Source organism: Acanthopagrus latus, chromosome 17, assembly GCF_904848185.1.
Source record: "Acanthopagrus latus isolate v.2019 chromosome 17, fAcaLat1.1, whole genome shotgun sequence".
Taxonomy (NCBI): Eukaryota; Metazoa; Chordata; class Actinopteri; order Spariformes; family Sparidae; genus Acanthopagrus; species Acanthopagrus latus.
This window is the reverse complement of record NC_051055.1, coordinates 31,329,676-31,352,615: the sequence shown is the minus strand read 5'-3', so window position 1 is coordinate 31,352,615 and position 22,940 is coordinate 31,329,676. Positions and strand designations below refer to the sequence as shown.

At 46.9% G+C, this 22,940-nt stretch overlaps 1 protein-coding gene across 1 annotated transcript; it reads left to right on the top strand.

Annotated features, from left to right (window-relative positions):
• The first annotated feature begins 1,899 nt into the window (after nucleotides 1–1,899).
• On the top strand, nucleotides 1,900–22,187 carry LOC119006621 (semaphorin-4A). The gene is made up of 14 exons (XM_037075522.1): nucleotides 1,900–2,039; nucleotides 6,882–7,042; nucleotides 8,338–8,400; nucleotides 12,944–13,042; nucleotides 13,422–13,512; nucleotides 13,914–14,033; nucleotides 15,690–15,817; nucleotides 15,902–16,083; nucleotides 17,637–17,775; nucleotides 18,081–18,270; nucleotides 18,368–18,483; nucleotides 18,739–18,902; nucleotides 19,355–19,425; nucleotides 19,954–22,187. Exons 1-14 carry the CDS (start codon nucleotides 1,949–1,951, stop codon nucleotides 20,727–20,729), a joined length of 2,391 nt encoding a protein of 796 aa, XP_036931417.1. The 5' UTR covers nucleotides 1,900–1,948; the 3' UTR covers nucleotides 20,730–22,187.
• The last annotated feature ends 753 nt before the right edge of the window (nucleotides 22,188–22,940 follow it).

Genomic DNA, 22,940 nt, shown 5'->3' with positions numbered 1-22,940 from the left:
AAAAAGTACACTACGAACATGTAAGAATGCCCCGCCCACAGGAAGGGATGTCAGCACTCCTTATGCTGTCAAAGATAAAATAAAGAAACTGACAAGTCTGAGTGATCATTCAGGTTGATTGATTGATTGACTGAGCTGTATTGATGCTGTTCACATATTTGCTGCTAGAGGAAATATCCTCAATAAACCGACTGTTTCTACATCATCAGTGTTGTGTTTTCATCTTAATCAATATCTTAATCAATATCTTTATCATCAGCGCCAGACAAAATACTACTTAGTATAACTTGAGTCTGATGAGCAAAACCCTCCTGACGTCCATCCAGAGACGAGACGGAGGAAAAGACGACAGGCGACAGATCCGGTCAGTGCAGATCAGATCCAGCAGGCCGGCGCTGGTACCATGAGGTCAGGGGCAGTTCTGGGGGGTCCAACAGGGGCCAGTGACCCTGTAACTCTGAGTCCGGACCCCCTGTGGCCCCCCGACAGGGAGTCTGCACCAGTAATACAATGACGTGGCTGCTGTGCCGAGTCAAACCGAGTCAGGCCGAGCAGAGAACGTCACACACAAGTTATACAAGTTGAAGATTCTGACCCGTTCTCAGCACGACCAACGCATCAGAACACAGACGTCTGCTCGTTAAAAGGAGCATTTTAACATTTATAAATAGTTTGGGTTTTTTTTGTTTTTTTACCATTTTCTGTGTTTTCAGATCAAAAGTTTCAGTGGAAGTCAAATGTGATTTGGATGATCAGAGTGACGTCAGCGGCGTCTCGTCGTCAGGTCACCAGGTCGTTGTGTTGTCTTTGGACCTTTTACCAATAAAGTTCTGGTCCTGCTTTAAAATGATTATGCGGTTCAGAATACTGATTGTTGATCCTGATTTGAATCCTGGTCCACTTCCTGTCTGGCGCCTCAGTGAGGTTTCTGTGGATCATGTTCAGCTGCAGCTCCTCTTCAGCTCATGAAGCTTTGACCCAGTTACACTTCCTCTCTCCACCTCTGCTTCACGCTGATCCTCAGACAGCTGATAGCAGATTATTTGTCTCCAGCTGCAAAACAAAAGCTGGTCTGGAATCATCCCGCCCACCTCCTCCACCCGTCCAACAGGTGTCCTCAGACAGTCATCACGTTCTTGTTGTCGGACGAGGACACGCGGACTGAACCTTTACTACGGCTGCTGTTGTTGCTGCCGGTCCGTTTCCTCTCTGAATCTTCATCACGAGATGAAGACGGAGCAGCTGAGGGTTTTGACTTGACTTCCTCCTCGTGTCGGTGTTCAGCTCCGTGTTTGTTCGTGTGCCAGAGAGAAACGTGAGACTGGAGAGTGACAGGAAGTGAGAAACGATGAAGTGGATCAGAGCGACACGCCAAACAAACTCGTGCTCCTCCTGCTGCTCCTCCTCCTGCTCCTCCTCGTGCTCCTGCTCCTCCTCCTCCTCCTGCTCCTCCTGCTCCTGCTCCTCCTGCTCCTGCTCCTCCTCCTGCTCCTCCTCCTCCTCCTGCTCCTCCTCCTGCTCCTCCTCCTCCTCCTGCTCCTCCTGCTCCTGCTCCTCCTGCTCCTCCTGCTCCTGCTCCTGCTGCTGCTCCTCCTGCTCCTCCTGATCCTGATCCTCCTGCTGCTCCTCCTGATCCTCCTCCTGCTGCTCCTCCTGCTCCTCCTCCTCCTGCTGCTCCTCCTGATCCTCCTCCTGCTGCTCCTCCTGCTCCTCCCCCCCGCTCCTGCTCCTCCTCCTCCCCCCCGCTCCTGCTCCTCCTCCTCGCCCCCCCTCCACCTCCCCTGCTCCTCCTCCTCCTGCTCCTCCTGCTCCTGCTCCTCCTCCTGCTCCTCCTCCTCCTCCCCCCCTGACCTCAGACCAGTAAAGAGGAAGTGGTTAATCTTCGTCCTCAGTGTTTCTTTCCGCGCTGACAGTTGGAGGAAACACATCTCAGTCTTCATCCTCCATCATGTCTCCGTCAGTCCTCCTCCTCGTCCTCCTCCTCGGGCTGCGGAGCTCCACCGGCTCGCTGCCTCCTCCACGGACCTCCTTCCTCCTCAGTAAGTTCACTAGACATTTGTGACTGATTAATAATCAATAATGATATCGATTAACTGATCTGTGCTTTGATGAACTGTTAAATTATTATCTTACCTTGTTCATCGCGTCATTCATCAGGTTGATTTAAACTTTTTCATTTTCATATTTTTGGGAGGCTGAAACTGCTGATGATTTGATTATTGATCTGTTCAGTGAACATTCAGTCAGCTGATGTGAAGATCTTTGATAACGATCCGATCAGTGTGAGTTTGTGTTGCGACAGAAACAAGCTGAGAGATGAAACTTCCCTCCTCCGTCATCACTCATGTTCATCTTCTGTTCTCTGTAAATAACAAACAGAACAGTTTGAACGAAGTCGTCGGAGCTCATCAGATCCTCTCCTCCCTCAACATGCGGTCGAGCTCAGTGAAGCCTTCGTGTAACAAAGCTGTAAATCTGGTCTGAGATCAGTTGTGATGTGTTCTCTGCTGCAGACTGTGATCACACGAGCTGATGGAAACATCTGATGTTTAAATCAAGTCTCAGCTGCTTCAGTTGTTCAGCAGAACGCTGCAGCTCTGTTTGACTGTGAAGCTCCATTTACACGCTTTTGTCCAAAGCGACTTACAATAAGTACATTTATACAGCAGAGAAACACGACATCACCGTCGATGGAGCAAAATGAAATATAGAAGCAATTGTAAATCCGTCATCTGAAGATCATAACTGCTGTCTGTCCGAGACTCTGCTGCGATAGAAGTGCAACAATACGAACATACAAGTGCATATATCTTATTTTCTTTATTTTTGGAGGGAGGGAGTCGAGGTGAAGTCTGAACAAATGAGTCTAGAGTGTTTTGCTGAAAAGACTGAAAAGACTACATCATGTAGAGGAGTGCAGCGCTCTCTCTGGGCCAGATGTTGTAGAGGACAAATCTGCAGGATCGGGCCACAGCAGTGATGTTGGGGCTGCAGGACAGTTGAGGATTACGCCCAGGTTCCTGATGACAGGGCAGTCTGTCCCGGGATGAAGAGGAGTTCAGGTTTACTCAGGCTGAGTTTGAGGTGATGAGCAGCTGTCCAAGCAGATGATGTTCAGGTCTCTGGACCGTCTGGACCCTCGGCTGCTGCTGCTGCTGCAGGATGAGTGTGACTGCACGGAGGACTGGTGATTGGTTCTTTCATGAAACATGAACCCAGCAAGATTTCTGATCAGTAATCGTCAGTGACGTGGATGTAATGAGCCAGTGTGATCAGAACAAGCAGAACATGACGTCACTTCACTGTAATCAGAATCAGAACCAGAATTCCTTTATTGTCCCACAAAGAGGGAAATGTGTGTGTCACAGCAGCTGAAGGACAGAATATTACAAAAAACAATAACAATAGTAAAAAATAAACAGAAGATCAGAAACAGAATAAACTCATATAAACATGATGTTGTACAAATTAACAGTGTGGCAGATACACTGTATATATATATATATATATATATATATATATATATATATATATATATATATATATATATATATGTATATATGTATATATGTATATATGTATATATATATTACACAATATATACAGTGTTCATGTGTTGAACATTTATACATTTAAGGATATTAAGCTGATGGCTCCTGACTGTGTTGAGTTTGTGAGTCGTGTTGCGACACAGTTTGACAGAAACAGGAAGTGATGTATCTGCAGTTTGAACAGACTGATTCTGTCACGCTTCACTGGAAGTCTCTCACATGTTCTGGTTCTGGTTCACAACATGGACCAGGTGTTCTCTGCACCTCAGGACATGTCACGTTCAGTCTGACCATCAGCTCCGCAGTTCATGATGATTCTGAACTTTGATTCAAACTAATTGATCAGATAAAAATCCAGTTAAAGCTCAGATCAGACTCCACGCTCAGCGTTTACTGGCAGACGCTGTTTACTGATGCAACTCACTTCCTGTCTGTGCAGAGTGTGTGTGTGTGTGTGTGTGTGTGTGTGTGTGTGTATGTGTGTGTGTGTGTGTGTGTGTGTGTGTGTGATCTTTACACATCTGAATGCTTCTGTGACACAAACACTCTAAATCTGAACATCACTGACACTTGAATTAGAATCAGAAACATCAGATGAGTTTCATTCATCTCTGTGTGTGTGTTTGGAGAACGTTGTGTTTTGGTTTTCCAGATGTTTCACTCTGACGGATGTGAAACAGAGCTGACGAGGAAGTCATGACAGTCGACTCATCAGCATGTAACCTGAACATAATATTATGATTTCATACATATTAATTAAAGTCTGGGTGCTCGTGCAGACGCACACTGCCAGCATGTTATTGTGGAGACTCGGCAGGTAAACTGTGACCTGCAGAGACGTGACGTTCAACGCTCGCCAGTCTGTAAATGATTGAATTCAGTCCCGACCCGTCTGTCTCAGACTGGTACTGGAGCTGAGTACTGTGTGAAGTGTTGCCTGTGTGCCACTCAGGGACAGTCAGCATTACCGTGGTAACAGACGACCAGTCACGGCTCAGACTGGTAACGAGAAGTGACTCTTCCTCAGCGTTAACCACACAAACTCACTCTGGTTCAGAGTTCTGGTCGCGTTATGACTGGTACTCTTACTTTGTCATCAGAAGCAAAATGATTCTGGTCTCTGTTCTTTGTTAGCGATCACAGCGGCGCCGAGACTCCACAGCAAATTCCCCCTGTGATGTCATCGCTCGTTTGCATATTGGTGATGTTGTTAAGGTGGATTTTCATGAAGCCTGAGGTCGGGTCGGGTCGGGTCGGGTCGGGTCAGATACAGTGAGGAACTGTCAGCCTCAGTGTGTCGTAGCTTCTTGTTGTAAGAGCTTGAAATGTCTGACAGCAGCTCCTCTCCTCGGCATGTCAGAATTAATCTGTAGTTGTCAGCGGTGCTGGCTCAGGCATGTGTGAGCCGACCAATCAGAGCAGGCTGGGTGTTCAGGAGGCGGGGCTTCATAAAGACAGGAGCGTTAACGGATGTAAACACGTTCTCTCAATAACTGAAAATACAGTGATGAGCGTGATGTCGTCTTTAGAGAAATCTTTAGCCAAATAATCACAAACTCACTATTTTGTTTATTTGATACCAAAACATTAAAAAGAAAGAGATGAAATGACATCATATTCTATCTGAACGTGTTCCTGTCCCTGATGGTCCCACAGGAAGTGTTTCCCAACCTCCTTTCAGTATAAAACGCCTCCCTCAGTATCTTGATCCACTGTAGACAGATTTGACCTGATTTGTCACTTCAGACAAAAGCAAGTCGATGAACTTCATGTAACAAAGACGCGAGTGAGTCTTCAGCCCTTCACATGAAACGGCTGCAGACGTTCTGCTCGTGTTCTTATTTTAAACTCTTCTTCATGATGCTGATACAGAACGAGTTTCTCTGTAGCTCGACCACATCCTCTCCAAACCTGTGCCCACATGGCCTCAGAAACAGGAAGTGGTTCTGACTCCGAGCCGGTCAGCTGACTGTGAGACAGAAGATGTTCTGTTGCTGTTATTTATCGCTCTGAGATCTCACCTCTGCAGTCTCAGTCTGGTTTGCACCTCGCTGTTTAAATATAGTGAGGTCTTTGTTTGGTCCGGAGCCGGTCAGAGTGTGAAACCCACGAGACATTAACAGCGAGATGCTCCCACACATGCTGAGAACAGGTGCATGATGGGAAGGCTGAGAGCGCCGACTAACTGACACTCAGTCTGTCATAGTTCACGACTGAATGATGTTTATTTAGAAACTGTTTCGATTTATTAAATCCTTGATTCAGCTGAGAGCCAGAGCTCCTGACTGACTGACTGACTGACTGACTGACTGACTGTTAAAGTGCTCTGAGTCAAACCTTCCAGGCGGGAGTTCCCCGAGCCCCTGGGGACTGGACTGGACTGGACTGGACCGGACTGGACTGGACTGGACTGGACTACACTGGACCGGACTGGACTGGACTGGACTGGACTGGACTGGACCAGACTGGACTGGACTGGACTGCACTGGACCGGACTGGACTGGACTGGACTGCACTGGACCGGACTGGACTGGACTGGACCAGACCGGACTAGACCAGACCGGACTGGACTGGACTGGACTGGACTGGACTGGACCGGACTGGACTGGACTGGACTGCACTGGATTGCACTGGACTGGACTGGACTGGACCGGACCGGACTGGACTGGACTGCACTGGACTGGACTTCTTCTATCAGGCCTCACTATACTCAATAATAACATCAAACATGCAGATGATACTCAGATTTACCACCAAGGGACCAAAGTCTCACACATTCTCTCTGTAACTGTGTCAAAGATAGAATCCGTCACATTTCTGCATTAAGATGTCTGGAACTGGATCTTTGCTCTGCGTGATGATCAGTTCTGTTCTCACATCATCACAGATGTTTCCAGCAAAGTTGGTGCAGAGGAATCCTCCCGAGTCCTCGAGGTGACGCTGAGTTTCATCTGTCGTCTGTAACTTCAGGATAGTCTGAAACCAGCGCTCAGCAGAGACTCTGGTTCTGGTTCTGGTTCTCTGTCTCCTCTCTGTAACGTTATGTTCATGAGGTAAAGTCCATTTCCCCTCCAGCTCCAGTCAGCAGAACAGAACAGAACAGAACCTGGAGGTCCGCTCTGGATCACTGCTGCAGTCAGGCTGAACAACAGGAGTGAAGAGAAATCACCTCCTTAATCTCACAAGTTACAAAGTCGTCTCTGAGCTCTGAGTTGGTGAACGGCTCCGGATCAGAACCAGAACCAGATGAGACTCCAGGTGTTCACTCCTCCAGCAGGTCTGGATCTATGTTAAGCTCTTTATCTACCTCTCTGTTGTGTTTGGGTCCAGACTCTGCAGGCCGGCCTTTGGTCCACTTCAGGCGCCCGGACCTCCCCTACACGACCACACTGCTGCTGAGCGACGATGGATCCACCCTGTACGTAGGAGCACAGGACGCCCTCCTCTCATTGGACGTCAGTCAGAGTGACGACATCAGCCTGAAGAAGAAGGTGAGCGAGAAACACTTTGTTTATCCAGGAGGATTTGATTCATAGATACAGTTCATTTACTCACTTCATTTTATTACAGTTTTTGCCCGTTGCTTGAACACGTTTTGCAAAACTTGGCTCATTGTGTCAAACTTCTGCACACAAGCAAATAAGACACAACACTGGGAAATAAACCATTCACATCTATATCAAACTGAAACTCTGCTATCAAAACCTAACAATCCTTTGTCAAAATGTCACTCTGAGGACAAAATGATACCCACTTGCATCATATGAACACACTTTCAGATCAGCAGCAACACACTAGTCTACTTTATATAAAACACTGCAGTCTTTGGTTTTCACTGTTTTGATTCAGTTCCACAGAAGACACATTTTCACAACAACCAAAAAATGAAATACTCAATTCAAAATCATTACATTACAGTTGTGTATTTTACAGTACAGTAAATTCAGTTAAAGCAAAAATAAAACAAAAATAAAACAATGCACTACTGTAAACAGAAAAACACAATTGCGCGTAGGTGGGCTTATGGATCCTGCCGTCTGTCTGTCTGGCCACAGGATCTCATCAACATCACAAGCAATGTCTTCTCTCACTAAGCATCAGGGAGAATATCCTCCATCACTGGACTGACCTTCCTCTTCTGCAGGCCTGTTCCACTGCCTGCAGAAGAGGCATACGGGCATGTGGTGGCGGTCGTATACGCGCCATCTCCAAGCAGAAAAAAATGACTCTATAGGATTTAGAAATGGGGAGTAAGGGGGCAAGTACACAACTTCAGTACTTGATCATAGCTGGTGAACCAGTTCTGGACCAGAGCAGCACGATGGAAACTAAAATTATCCTGGACTACAACAAACTTCGGCTGCTCTGGTCTATCCTGTACAGCAAAGTTCTCAAAATGGCTGAACTGAGGCCTTTTTGTAGCTGGCTGATAGGTTCAGTTTTGTAAGTAAGTATTTTCAGGTGTGTGTCTAAGTATTTTCAGTTAACCAATGTGTGTTGTATTTTGAATAGATGTGTTTCCCCAGTGGTACCCTGAGATTTCATTTTTTGAACCAACTGTCTTATGTATGAAATAGTGTGTAGTGTGCAGGAGCAAGTGTGTTGCAGAATTGACCTAAAGTGCTAAGCAGTGCTTTTGTTTAAGGTATGGTTACACTTTGTTTAAGGTACAGTAACAACAGCTTCAAGTTAAGTTACTCTGGTTTAAGCATGTGTCTATAGTGTTCAAGCAATGGGTAAAAACTGTAATCACTGTGTCTCCATCCTCTGTCTGTCTGTTGTCCAGGTGGAGTGGAGTCCGTCTGCGAGAGAAATCAGAGAATGTGCAAGTAAAGGGAAGAACCAGACGGTAATCACGTGACTCCACCATCGTTGATTTATTAAATGATGTTTAGCTCAGTCGTCGAGTGTCTACAGTGTGTCTACAGTGTGTCTGCAGTGTCTACAGTGTGTCTGCAGTGTGTCTGCAGTGTCTGCAGTGTGTCTACAGTGTGTCTGCAGTGTGTCTGCAGTGTCTGCAGTGTGTCTACAGTGTGTCTACAGTGTGTCTGCAGTGTGTCTGCAGTGTCTGCAGTGTGTCTACAGTGTGTCTGCAGTGTGTCTGCAGTGTCTGCAGTGTGTCTGCAGTGTGTCTGCAGTGTGTCTACAGTGTGTCTACAGTGTGTCTGCAGTGTCTTCAGTGTGTCTGCAGTGTGTCTACAGTGTGTCTGCAGTGTCTGCAGTGTGTCTACAGTGTGTCTGCAGTGTCTGCAGTGTGTCTACAGTGTGTCTGCAGTGTGTCTGCAGTGTCTGCAGTGTGTCTACAGTGTGTCTGCAGTGTCTACAGTGTGTCTGCAGTGTGTCTACAGTGTGTCTGCAGTGTCTACAGTGTGTCTGCAGTGTGTCTACAGTGTGTCTGCAGTGTGTCTGCAGTGTGTCTACAGTGTGTCTGCAGTGTGTCTGCAGTGTGTCTGCAGTGTCTGCAGTGTGTCTACAGTGTGTCTGCAGTGTGTCTACAGTGTGTCTGCAGTGTGTCTGCAGTGTGTCTACAGTGTCTACAGTGTGTCTACAGTGTGTCTGCAGTGTGTCTACAGTGTGTCTACAGTGTCTGCAGTGTGTCTGCAGTGTGTCTGCAGTGTGTCTACAGTGTGTCTGCAGTGTCTGCAGTGTGTCTACAGTGTGTCTGCAGTGTGTCTACAGTGTGTCTGCAGTGTGTCTGCAGTGTGTCTACAGTGTCTACAGTGTGTCTACAGTGTGTCTGCAGTGTGTCTACAGTGTGTCTACAGTGTCTGCAGTGTGTCTGCAGTGTCTGCAGTGTGTCTACAGTGTGTCTACAGTGTGTCTGCAGTGTCTGCAGTGTGTCTACAGTGTGTCTGCAGTGTGTCTACAGTGTGTCTACAGTGTGTCTACAGTGTGTCTGCAGTGTCTGCAGTGTGTCTACAGTGTGTCTACAGTGTGTCTGCAGTGTGTCCACAGTGTGTCTGCAGTGTCTGCAGTGTGTCTACAGTGTCTGCAGTGTGTCTACAGTGTGTCTGCAGTGTGTCTGCAGTGTGTCTACAGTGTGTCTGCAGTGTCTGCAGTGTGTCTACAGTGTCTACAGTGTGTCTGCAGTGTGTCTACAGTGTGTCTGCAGTGTGTCTACAGTGTGTCTACAGTGTCTGCAGTGTGTCTGCAGTGTCTGCAGTGTGTCTGCAGTGTCTGCAGTGTGTCCACAGTGTGTCTGCAGTGTGTCTACAGTGTGTCTACAGTGTCTGCAGTGTGTCTGCAGTGTCTGCAGTGTGTCTACAGTGTGTCTGCAGTGTCTGCAGTGTCTACAGTGTGTCTGCAGTGTGTCTGCAGTGTGTCTACAGTGTCTGCAGTGTGTCTACAGTGTCTGCAGTGTGTCTACAGTGTGTCTACAGTGTGTCTACAGTGTCTGCAGTGTGTCTGCAGTGTCTGCAGTGTGTCTACAGTGTGTCTGCAGTGTCTGCAGTGTGTCTGCAGTGTCTGCAGTGTGTCTACAGTGTGTCTGCAGTGTGTCTGCAGTGTGTCTACAGTGTGTCTGCAGTGTGTCTGCAGTGTGTCTACAGTGTCTGCAGTGTGTCTACAGTGTGTCTGCAGTGTGTCTGCAGTGTGTCTACAGTGTGTCTGCAGTGTGTCTACAGTGTCTGCAGTGTGTCTGCAGTGTGTCTACAGTTTGTCTGCAGTGTGTCTGCAGTGTGTCTACAGTGTCTGCAGTGTGTCTACAGTGTGTCTGCAGTGTGTCTACAGTGTCTGCAGTGTGTCTACAGTGTGTCTGCAGTGTGTCTGCAGTGTGTCTACAGTGTGTCTGCAGTGTGTCTACAGTGTCTGCAGTGTGTCTGCAGTGTGTCTACAGTTTGTCTGCAGTGTGTCTGCAGTGTGTCTACAGTGTCTGCAGTGTGTCTGCAGTGTGTCTGCAGTGTGTCTACAGTGTCTGCAGTGTGTCTACAGTGTGTCTGCAGTGTGTCTACAGTGTGTCTACAGTGTGTCTACAGTGTCTGCAGTGTGTCTGCAGTGTGTCTACAGTGTCTGCAGTGTGTCTGCAGAGTGTCTGCAGTGTGTCTACAGTATGTCTGCAGTGTCTGCAGTGTGTCTACAGTGTCTGCAGTGTGTCTGCAGTGTGTCTACAGTGTGTCTGCAGTGTGTCTGCAGTGAGTCTACAGTGTCTGCAGTGCGTCTACAGTGTGTCTGCAGTGTGTCTGCAGTGTGTCTACAGTGTGTCTGCAGTGTGTCTACAGTGTCTGCAGTGTGTCTGCAGTGTGTCTACAGTGTGTCTGCAGCGTGTCTACAGTGTCTGCAGTGTGTCTACAGTGTGTCTGCAGTGTGTCTGCAGTGTGTCTACAGTGTGTCGGCAGTATGTCTACAGTGTGTCTGCAGTGTGTCTACAGTGTCTGCAGTGTGTCTACAGTGTGTCTGCAGTGTCTGCAGTGTGTCTACAGTGTGTCTGCAGTGTGTCTACAGTGTCTGCAGTGTGTCTACAGTGTGTCTGCAGTGTGTCTGCAGTGTGTCTACAGTGTGTCGGCAGTATGTCTACAGTGTGTCTGCAGTGTGTCTGCAGTGTGTCTACAGTGTGTCTGCAGTGTCTGCAGTGTGTCTACAGTGTGTCTGCAGTGTGTCTGCAGTGAGTCTACAGTGTCTGCAGTGTGTCTACAGTGTGTCTGCAGTGTGTCTGCAGTGTGTCTACAGTGTCTGCAGTGTGTCTGCAGTGTGTCTACAGTGTGTCTGCAGTGTGTCTACAGTGTCTGCAGTGTGTCTACAGTGTGTCTACAGTGTGTCTGCAGTGTGTCTACAGTGTGTCTGCAGTGTGTCTACAGTGTCTGCAGTGTGTCTACAGTGTGTCTGCAGTGTCTGCAGTGTGTCTACAGTGTGTCTACAGTGTGTCTGCAGTGTGTCTGCAGTGTGTCTACAGTGTCTGCAGTGTGTCTACAGTGTGTTTACAGTGTCTGCAGTGTGTCTACAGTGTGTCTACAGTGTCTGCAGTGTGTCTACAGTGTGTCTGCAGTGTGTCTACAGTGTCTGCAGTGTGTCTGCAGTGTGTCTACAGTGTGTCTGCTATGTGTCTGCAGTGTGTCTACAGTGTGTCCACAGTGTGTCTACAGTGTGTCTGCAGTGTGTCTGCAGTGTCTGCAGTGTGTCTACAGTGTGTCTACAGTGTCTGCAGTGTGTCTACAGTGTCTACAGTGTGTCTACAGTGTGTCTTCAGTGTCTGTAGTGTGTGTACAGTGTCTACAGTGTGTCTACAGTGTCTGCAGTGTGTCTACAGTGTGTCTGCAGTGTATCTACAGTGTCTGCAGTGTGTCTACATTGTCTGCAGTGTCTGCAGTGTGTCTACAGTGTCTGCAGTGTGTCTAAAGTGTGTCTGCAGTGTGTCTACAGTGTCTGCAGTGTGTCTACAGTGTGTCTACAGTGTCTGCAGTGTGTCTACAGTGTGTCTACAGTGTCTGCAGTGTGTCTACAGTGTCTGCAGTGTGTCTACAGTGTGTCTACAGTGTCTGCAGTGTGTCTACAGTGTCTACAGTGTGTCTACAGTGTCTGCAGTGTGTCTACAGTGTGTCTACAGTGTCTGCAGTGTGTCTACAGTGTGTCTACAGTGTCTGCAGTGTGTCTACAGTGTCTGCAGTGTGTCTACAGTGTGTCTACAGTGTCTGCAGTGTGTCTACAGTGTCTACAGTGTGTCTACAGTGTCTGCAGTGTGTCTACAGTGTGTCTACAGTGTCTGCAGTGTGTCTACAGTGTCTGCAGTGTGTCTACAGTGTCTGCAGTGTGTCTACAGTGTGTCTACAGTGTCTGCAGTGTTCTACAGTGTGTCTGCAGTGTCTGACCTCAGTAACTGAACAGTGTTGTTGTATTTGTGGTGCCTGCAGTCGTCCTGCTGATAACTGAGCACGTTTTAAGACCGACTTCACAGTCGACACAAGAAACATGACAGAAATAGTGTGAAGACTAAAATAAGAGCGTGTGATCACCTGAAGTCAAATATGTTTATTACCACATTAGAATCTAAACTTGTGATGGTGTTAGTGATAAACTACATGATTATTGTGACCAAAGAATATCTATAAATATAAAAGAAGCTGGTAGTCAAACCTGTGTTTCACCTGTAGACGAGTGTGGAGACGGTCGTTACCTGTAACATCTTAATATCTTGTTAATAGAGAATATGATGACATTCATCTTTAGTTTGCTTTATATTTAATACTTTCTGATAATGTTGTGTTTATTTTCTATGACAAATTAAGTTCTCATAGTGAAAGCAGTTCTGATTGATTGATAACGATGAGGATGTGAATAATACATAATTATATATTGTGTTCATGTTGAGTCACTCTGCAGCTTCAGAGGGACAAAAAGTCATAGTTGTTGTGTCTCACTGTGATTGGCTGTTTGTGTAACTTCTGCGTGTGTGTCTGCAGGTCGACTGTCTGAACTTGGTGCACGTGCTTCAGTCTCTGAACTCGACACATCTGTATGCCTGTGGCAGCTTCGCCTTCAGCCCTCATGACGTCTACATCGTGAGTCAACACAGGAAGTGAAGTGAACACTGATGTCCTTCATGTCGTATCAACAATGAACAAACTTATTAAAATAAGAACTGAGTTGAAAGAAACAAGTTAGATTTCATGCGATCATCAGCAGGAATGAAACATTAAGTGTTTCTTGTCATGTTCACATCACATGTATGTGAGCTGTGCTGTCAGAGGAGGCTGCTGACGCTCTGATCGCATCTTTTAATGTTTTTGTGGTGTTTCAGATGAAAACCTGATGTTTTCTGAAGCCAACCAGCATGAACACAGTGTCACAACAGGACGATGAACACTGAATACAGAGAACCAGAAAGATTGATGGTGATTATGATCATTTTACAGTTTGGGTTTTTCTCGCCTCCTTCAGGACACTGAGAGTTTCTCCATCGTCCAAGATGGCAGCGCTAAAGGTCGCTGTCCGTTCAGCCCGTTCCAGAGGAGCAGCGCCATCACTGTGGGTCAGTCTGCTGCGTGGTGACAAACCACCGCTGTGTGACTTGACGTGTTGAAGTTTAATCATGACAAAACTGCTGGATGAACACAGATGAAACTGGACAGAGTGTTCACACACACGTCCTGCAGACTCTGCAGACCTGCACACACTCACATCAAACAGTTGGTCACTTTAATTACACTGTGGTGCAATTAGCAATACATGAATAATACACACACGTAAAACTGCATTCAAACTTTTATGAATGCAATTAAAATGTTTTTAAAATACCTTTTATCCAAAGTAGATAATTAAATATGTAACTAAATCAAAGTGTTTGAAGCCAAATGAAACGATCAGTTTCTGGATCGCCTGCGTCGTGTTCACATGTTGTTAAACTGTCACGTGTGTTTGTTCCGTGTGCAGACGGCGAGCTGTTCACCGCCACAACCACTGACTTCAAAGGAGTCCAACCACAGATTTCTCGGCACTTCAGCAAACATGGCCGCCCCGACGTCAGCCAGGATTCATCCGTCACCTTGAAGGGTGAGTGACACGAGATCAATACTGAGATCAATACTGAGATCAATACTGAGATCAATCACCTGCAAGATAGCAACAGTGTCATCACTGTCACAGACGACTGAACGACCTGCTGCTGTTCTGATCTGCGTCTTGTTGTTCATTCTGAATATCAAAGTGCTGAGAATGAGAACAAACTGCTGAGGTGAGAAAAACACCAGAAAAAGAGGAAGAAAACAAAAAAGTGTGTGACGTGAAGAGCAAAGAGACGACTGTCATCACACGTCAGATGTGACCCGATCACAGTTCTGATAAAATATTGTGTATCATTCTTTCAAGTTCAATTTAGATTCTGCTCATTGAGATAATCCATCTTAAATCTTACAACAATTTACTTCTTATAGATAAAGATAGATAAATGTGTAAGACATTTATGAAGCTGAGAGACTTTGATCGAGCCGGGCTCCAGAATAAATGTGAGCTCGGTACCATTCTGCAAAACTGCAACCAACCACAACCAACCGCAACCACAGCCAACCACATCCAACCAGAACCAACCACATCCAACCAGAACCAACCAGAACCAACCACAGCCAGCCACAACCAACCTCCAACTGAATGTTTCTTTTTGATGAAACTTCGCTCTGTGCACGCTGTGGTTTGGATCAGGCACAGAAACAACTGGATCAGAATCAGCAAACATTGTGGTTGGGATTAAAACACCTGATCTGATCCGACTTCCTGTGACAAACGGCCGGTTTTGGTCGCCACTAAAACGTTACGTGTCTCCTGGTGTCCAGCTGGGTGACTTGAGCTGCGATCGCCTGTTTGGCGCCTTGTTGGCTGAAATAACTCCGCCCACATTCACATGATTTGACATGTTCAGTACAAATGTCAACTTTGGACGTGTCCGTGGTTACAGAACATGCCAACAGAACATCCTTCAGACTGGACCTCAGAGACGGGAGGGTGAACCTGCACCTCTGATTAAAATCTCATCTATATACACAGATGCCATGTTGTCATCTGTATAACGAGGGAACTTGTTTAATAACATATCTGATGAGTCACAAACTTCTTCCGGATGTAAATGTTTTCACGTCTTCCTGTAGCGATCACAGCTGTTCACCACGAGTGTTTCTCTAACAGACTCTGCAGACGACTGTCAGTCTGACTATCTGCTGCTGTTAGCACATGTTTGACATACATTTGTGAAGCTGACATCAGTGTGCAGCAGTGAGGTGTAAACCGCGGGACCGGACTTCCTGATCTCTGCTCCACTGATTCACTTCCTCTACGCTTGAAAAAATCTCTCTAAATGTCTCGAATAGGCCAAAGCAAGACTTCTGACCGCTTTGATGTTGTAAGAGACGATTAGATTAGATAAAACTGGACTTCCAGATCCAGTGACAGCCGGTACCGACCAGTTTACTGCTGGTCAACATACTTTACGTTCCTGCTTTGACACTCAAATCTGAGCACAACCTCAGATACTCAACTGATACTGATCGTTCGGAGGGAGAAAGGTTTGTGAAACACAGATATTGATATTTGAATAGTTTGACTGTTTCTCTTCATATCTCAGCTGGAAACTTATTCTGCTCTCAGATCTCTTTTCTCCTGGTTCACATGGCACAGCACCCTCAACTTCCTCCTTTGTCTTCACTTCCTGTATTTCAGAGCCAACATTTGTCAGCTCATCACTGGACCCAGCAGACAGGAAGCTCTACTTCTTCTTCAGTGAAGTTGGGAAAGAGTTCAGCTTCATAGACGACCTGCAAATCGCCCGGGTGGCCCAAGTCTGCAAGGTGAGAGTAGACACAGCCTGCAGAGCTAAAGATGGATCTCTGAAGTAGAAACACTAAAGTCTGTTTTCTCTGCGGATGTTTCAGGACGACGTTGGTGGACAGAGAACTCTGCAGAAGAAGTGGACATCCTTTGCCAAAGCTCCTCTGATCTGTCAGTCGCCAAAACAGCTTCCCTTCAATGTTCTGCAGGATGTGTTCACCCTGCAGCCAGCAGAAGGCAGCGGCGCCACGGACACGCTGTTCTACGGCGTCTTCACCTCCCAGTGGTAGGAAGACAGAACCAACTGCTCCACACGGAGGTCCGATCACTCAGTCAAAAAATAAATCATCAGGTGTGTTAGTAGCATGACCAAGCAAGACCAGGATCAGACCAGAGTCAGACCAGGATCAGACCAGAGTCAGACCAGAGTCAGACCAGAGTCAGACCAGAGTCAGACCAGAGTCAGACCAGAATCAGACCAGAGTCAGACCAGAGTCAGACCAGAATCAGACCAGAATCAGACCAGGATCAGACCAGGATCAGACCAGAGTCAGACCAGGATCAGACCAGAGTCAGACCAGGATCAGACCAGAGTCAGACCAGAGTCAGACCAGAGTCACACCAGAGTCAGACCAGAGTCAGACCAGAGTCAGACCAGAATCAGACCAGAGTCAGACCAGAGTCAGACCAGAATCAGACCAGAATCAGACCGGGATCAGACCAGGATCAGACCAGAGTCAGACCAGGATCAGACCAGAGTCAGACCAGGATCAGACCAGAGTCAGACCAGGATCAGACCAGGATCAGACCAGAGTCAGACCAGAGTCAGACCAGGATCAGACCAGAGTCAGACCAGAATCAGACCAGGATCAGACCAGGATCAGACCAGGATCAGACCAGGATCAGACCAGAGTCAGACCAGGATCAGACCAGGATCAGACCAGGATCAGACCAGAGTGTAGACCAGAGTCAGACCAGGATCAGACCAGAGTCAGACCAGAATCAGACCAGGATCAGACCAGGATCAGACCAGAGTCAGACCAGGATCAGACCAGAGTCAGACCAGGATCAGACCAGGATCAGACCAGAGTCAGACCAGAGTCAGACCAGAGTCAGACCAGGATCAGACCAGAGTCAGACCAGGATCAGACCAGAGTCAGACCAGAGTCAGACCAGGATCAGACCAGAGTCAGACCAGAATCAGACCAGAGTCAGACCAGGATCAGACCAGAGTCAGACCAGAGTCAGACCAGGATCAGACCAGAGTCAGACCAGAATCAGACCAGGATCAGACCAGGATCAGACCAGAGTCAGACCAGAATCAGACCAGGATCAGACCAGGATCAGACCAGGATCAGACCAGAGTCAGACCAGGATCAGACCAGGATCAGACCAGGATCAGACCAGAGTCAGACCAGAATCAGACCAGGATCAGACCAGGATCAGACCAGGATCAGACCAGAGTCAGACCAGAATCAGACCAGGATCAGACCAGGATCAGACCAGGATCAGACCAGAGTCAGACCAGGATCAGACCAGAGTCAGACCAGAATCAGACCAGGATCAGACCAGGATCAGACCAGGATCAGACCAGAGTCAGACCAGGATCAGACCAGGATCATGACATGACTCTGTTGTGTCTGTGTACAGACGCGAGCGTGTTTGATACACATTCACTGAATCAGCTTCACACCTGCCAGGTATTGAACTGCTGTAAGCACCTGACACCTGCAGAGTTCGAGACCTCCCTGCAGTTTTTGTCTCTGCTGGTCTTTAAATAACATCCTCGGTGTGAGACAGAGACAAGGTGACCTGAGCTTATTCTCTGATCTTCTTCAGGTCTACGGGACCAGAATCTGCCGTGTGCGTCTTCAAACTGCAGGATGTGCGGAACGTGTTCACACAGAGCTACAGAACCTTTGACATGGAGACACACCAGTGGAGTCCTCTGGTGGGAAAACACTCGTACCTGGGGAAGGTGAGAAGGTCACACTCGAACACAATGTCCAGGACAGACGATATTCAGCCACGTCCTGTCTCTAACATAACACAAACATGACACAGTGTTGAAGTGTCTTTAAAAGAAACGAGACAGAACTGTGTGACACTGAGCGTGTCGGTGGCTCGGTTCAGTCTGAGACTGAAGTCCAACATGAAGCCTTCATACAGCACATTATGTCGCACACAAACCTCCACACACACACACACACACACACACACACACACACAGACAGGTGATGTCATGCTGTCAGATGTTGTGAGACTCTCATGTTCTGCTCACAGTGTGGACTCAGCAACGCCTCTGATTCTGTGCTGGCGGAGGTGAAGAGGAGCTTCCTGACCAGCGACAGTGTCAAACCAGACGGCGGTGGTCCCATCGTGGTTTCCTCAGGGGAGCAGTACATTCGCGTGGCCGCGATGGTGACCGAGGCTGCCGACGGCAAACAGTACACCGTCCTCTTCCTTCTCACAGGTGAGGCGACAAGAGTTCACACCTGAGATAGACCCGAGACACGTCACCTGGAAATCTGTATGAGAAGTTGTTGATGGTGTCTCTGTCTGACGGCCAGAATCTGGATTCCTGCACAAAGTGGTTTTGTTTGATCGGGGTGCGCAGGTCATTGAGGAGATTCAGGTCTTCACACAAGCTCAGCCCATCAAAAGCATGCTGCTGTCCTCCACGAAGGTAAAGTTCACACCTGCATGACATCATTCACACAGTCTGAAAGTGTTTAACATCCAGACATCGACATGACACCAGAGAACAGAAGTACACAGCAAGGAGTCGTCTGCATAGACACGACTGACGGAACAGTAATCCTACACACACGCACTCACACACACACACGCACACACACACACACACACACTCAGCCACACAGGTTGCTGTGAACATGAACATGTGTGACAGCGTCAGTCAGAGTGGGTTCTGGTCCTGTAGGGAGTTCTTTACATCGGGACATCGGAGGGCGTGACCGCGGTACCTGTGGCCGACTGCTCCACCTACAGAACCTGCCGTCAGTGTGTTCTGGCCGGAGATCCTCTGTGTGGGTGGAGCCGGACCGGGAACGTCTGCACCCGCCTGGACGGAAGTGACAACAACACGTAAGAGTGACACATTTATCGATCCTCGCCGGTTCTGTAGGAATTCTTGTTCCCTTCAGAACCTCTTCCATCTTGAGGACAGTCACATGTTTCAGGTGGTTCAAGCCTGAAACCTTTTTAACTTTCAGTTTCGAAAATAAATCCTTAATTCTAGTTGCTGCTGTTGTTTGGAGTGAGATCCGGTGCTGTTGACCTTGTTGGTCATATCTGACTACGCTACAGAGTGTTTACAGTCTGACTGAATGTATCATGTCATTACTTTGTCCCGTTTCAGTTATAACATCTTCAGTCACTGTCTTTCTGTCTGTGAATGTGATCTCATGTGAACTCTGTCCGTCTTGAATCCAGAGATCTATCGGATGTGTTTGAAGCGCAGCACAGACGGTTGAGCTCCACATGAAGTGTTGTAATAAAGTCGAGTGATGACTGACAGGCTGTGGTTTCGTCCTCAGGGCTCAGGACCTGGGGGACGACAGAGTGGAGGACGTTTGTCCTGGACTCCCCAGGGACAGTAAGATCACAGGTAACATCCTGTCTGATGAGAGATGGTCACATACTGACACATGTGGCGCTAACATGCTCAAATGACAATGCTAAGTTAAATGTACACCGTGTTCATTATAAATCACGTCTCCAGCTCCTTCAGGTGTTAGAGGTGACACTTCACCTGACTGTGTATCATCAGGTGGAGGAGAGGATGACTGAGGTTAATGTTGGGGTGAACTGTTCCTTTAACTTAGCATGCTAAAATCAGCTAATTAGCAGTAAGCACAGAGTCCAGCTGAGGCTGATGTGATCATCAGTTTTGCAGATATTTGGTCTTAAATCAGATGAGCACGTTTCATAAAGTCTGAACCACATTTCATCACATGTGACCTCCTGGTGGAGCTGGAGGACGAGTGGATGACAGTCGGCTGGGTTCATCCTCTGGGGAATGGTTGTTGAGATATTTCAGTTTGGACCTGAGGAACCGACCCTGTCAGGCTGTTGTCTTGACTCAGTCCTGTCTCAGGTTCTCACTTGTATTTATTCTAAAATGTTCTTCCTACAGAAGTTGGAGTTCGCTTGAATGAAGTTGTGGCTCTCTCGTGTGTGAAACCTTCCAACCTGGCTGCTCTGACCTGGACCTCCCCCCGACTCAAAGCCCAGACAAAGAACCTCTTCATCCAGTCAGCTGACGGCACTTTGAGCTTCATCGCCACCACCGACACCATTGGGAGCTACCGCTGTGAGGCGGAGGAAGGCAGGTACAAGGAAGTGGTCATGAACTACAGCGTCCAGCTGGTCCCTTCTCCGAGGTCCATGAGCCCCGTTACAAATGTCAACAACGAGCCTCCGCCGAGCAGCGCAGACGAGTCCTACGAGGACATTCCAACTGAGACAGCACCGACTTCTACGACTCCAACATCTGAACACCCAGAGGACGACGGGAGAAGCGACATGGGTGATAAATTCACAACCAATCTGAAAGAAGAGACCGAGTCCAACACAGAACATTCTGGATCAAAAAACCCCCTTGAAGACGACTTGAAGACGTCCAAGAACAACGCTCAGGTCATGCCGGGTCAGCCTGACGACACTCAGAAGACGCTGAAGCAGAAGAGTTATTACAGCGAGCTGGTGGTCGTCTCTCTCCTGCTGGCGGCCTGCGTCTGCGTCCTGATCCTCGCAGGACTCCACATGTGGAACCAGAGGAGAGCCGGGCTCAGACAGAAGCCTCTGGTCAGTCCAGAGGCCAGCAGCAAGACGGATCCGTCCATGGAGAGCGTTCCCTCTCTGAGCAGCCCGGAGGAGCCGGAGGAGCTGCAGGTGAAGGTGGAGGAGTGATGAGGAGGATCTGAAGTCACGCTGAGTCGTCAGGAGCTTCTCTCTCTGTGGCCGTTTCACTTCCTGCTTCTGTGTCTCACTTTATTTGTTTGTCGTCATGAAAAATGTCCCGTTGCAGGACGAGTGATGTCGAGAAGGCAAATGAACTCAAACTCGTCGTCTTACAACTTTGAGCTGCTGATACAAAAGCAGATCTGCACAGCAAACAGAATCATTATTGATCGAGATGAAATGCTCCTCAACAAAATCAGCCTTAATATTTTCAAAGTACAGCTGCTCAGGTTATCTGGTGGAGGATCATTTCATTTTTCATTTCACACCAGACATGAATCTGAGACTCGGCGGTGACGTGACGTTTGGTTTCACTGCAGCAGATTCCTGAACAGGAAGTCGGACTCCGCCACAAACACGAGTCTGTAATTCTGTCGATGTAATTCTGATCATGTCTCTTATTTTGAAGGAGTTCTGTGTGTCATCATCCTTTTTATTCTCAGATGAGTTGAAACAATATTAACCGAGATGTTTGAATGTTTCTGTTTAATGAAACCAGTCAGGAGTAAACTGGATGTTTGGTCCACTGAGAGAAATCTGATTCAAATCTGATGATTATATTTCTTACATCTTATTTAGTTGTTTCCTCAAATAGTAAAATGATTGAACAGTGACTTCAGTGATCAGTTTATTGATCATCATGTAAACAGAAGTGTGTGTACCATGACGAATATTAACTTTATGTTTTGTTATGTTGACGTCTGAGTGACTCAACTGTGTTTTTTAAAATCAGGGATTATTTTTCATGAGTGTTGAGTCTTTTGTCGATATATTTATGTTTTGAACAAAGTTACTGATCACATGAGTGAATGAATGTAAACCTGCTGTGAATGTAAAGAAGGCTGGGACCGCCAGTATCGATCAATATATCGGTGATTATCAGTAACACGTGGATGAAAACAAACAGTTTGGGTTGTTATTTTACAATCATTTAATAATTCAGGAGAGTTTTTTCCTGTTTGTCTTGAATTTAAGCTGCAAAATGTGAACATGTTGAATAGTTACTGTTTTAATATTTAGAACCAAGATTTGTGGAAATGCTGTTGTTATATATTGATTTATCACTTGTTCCGATCCCGGTCCTGAATATAGATTTAAATCGGTTTTATTGATGAAGACCAGGAGTTTGTTTGTTTGTACAGTGTCAGCTGATGAACGATGATCACTTGACTGAACCTTCCTTTACTGTTTTATTGTAATAACTGCAGGGACAAATAGACTTCTGTTTTGCTTTATAGAGTATTGATCTGTATTTACTTCAAAGATCCTCAAACAGCTCTATCAGTTTCTGAGCTCCTGATGACTCAAATGTGCTTCATGTGTGAGACGATGCTGCTGAGGAAACAAATGTGATCAGTCGCTCTGAATGTAATAAAAAGACATCCGCCCGCTGAGTGTGACGCTCGACTGATCAGACTGAATCCTTCAGGTGGTTCTTACGGTGGCCCTGAGGGTCCAAATACTACAACCACATTTCACAAAACAACAAAACTTTCTTACAGAACACAGAGATTTAATTGTTCACAAAATAAAAACAAATTTGTTTTTCTTTTGTTTTTCTAATAGAAAACTGAGGCGAATTTCAGGGGATTTGTTTTCATAGTTATAAGAAAGTTGTTATATTACTATATGATTATTGTTGTTAGCTTTATTATTCTTGAATCTTCTGATTTGTTGTGTTTGACACAAATAATCAGGAAAGGAAAGAAACAAAGAAGAAGAAGAAGAATTCTAGGGAAAGATATCCCTTCCCAGTGTTTCCTGTGAATAAGGTTCCTGTTGGAGAAGGTGTGTCAGGTCCATGGTTCAGGTCTACAGGTCTACAGGTCTACAGGTCTACAGGTCTACAGGTATACAGGTCTACAGGTCTACAGGTATACAGGTATACAGGTCTACAGGTATACAGGTCTACAGGTCTACAGGTCTACAGGTCTACAGGTATACAGGTCAGCTGGCTTCCCTCTGTCAATAAATTGGAGGTGACGTCACCCGTGGATTCTGGGAAGTTACGCTGTGTATCTGTGTGTGCTGCCTTCACGTGTTATCGGAACGAAAACATCTGCAGCGGCAGACTCAGTATGCAGGTGTTGTGTTGATGGAGGAAAATCGCCAACATTCAATCAAGTCGCACAGAGCAGTCACAACTTTTAAACACTCTGC

Bases quoted from the DNA above. Each gene is read 5' to 3' on its own strand.
- LOC119006621 (XM_037075522.1), top strand. From the start codon at position 1,949: ATGTCTCCGTCAGTCCTCCTCCTCGTCCTCCTCCTCGGGCTGCGGAGC. The intron at 7,043-8,337 runs GTGAGCGAGAAA...TCTGTTGTCCAG, and splicing joins ACATCAGCCTGAAGAAGAAG to GTGGAGTGGAGTCCGTCTGC. The intron at 8,401-12,943 runs GTAATCACGTGA...GTGTGTCTGCAG, and splicing joins GTAAAGGGAAGAACCAGACG to GTCGACTGTCTGAACTTGGT.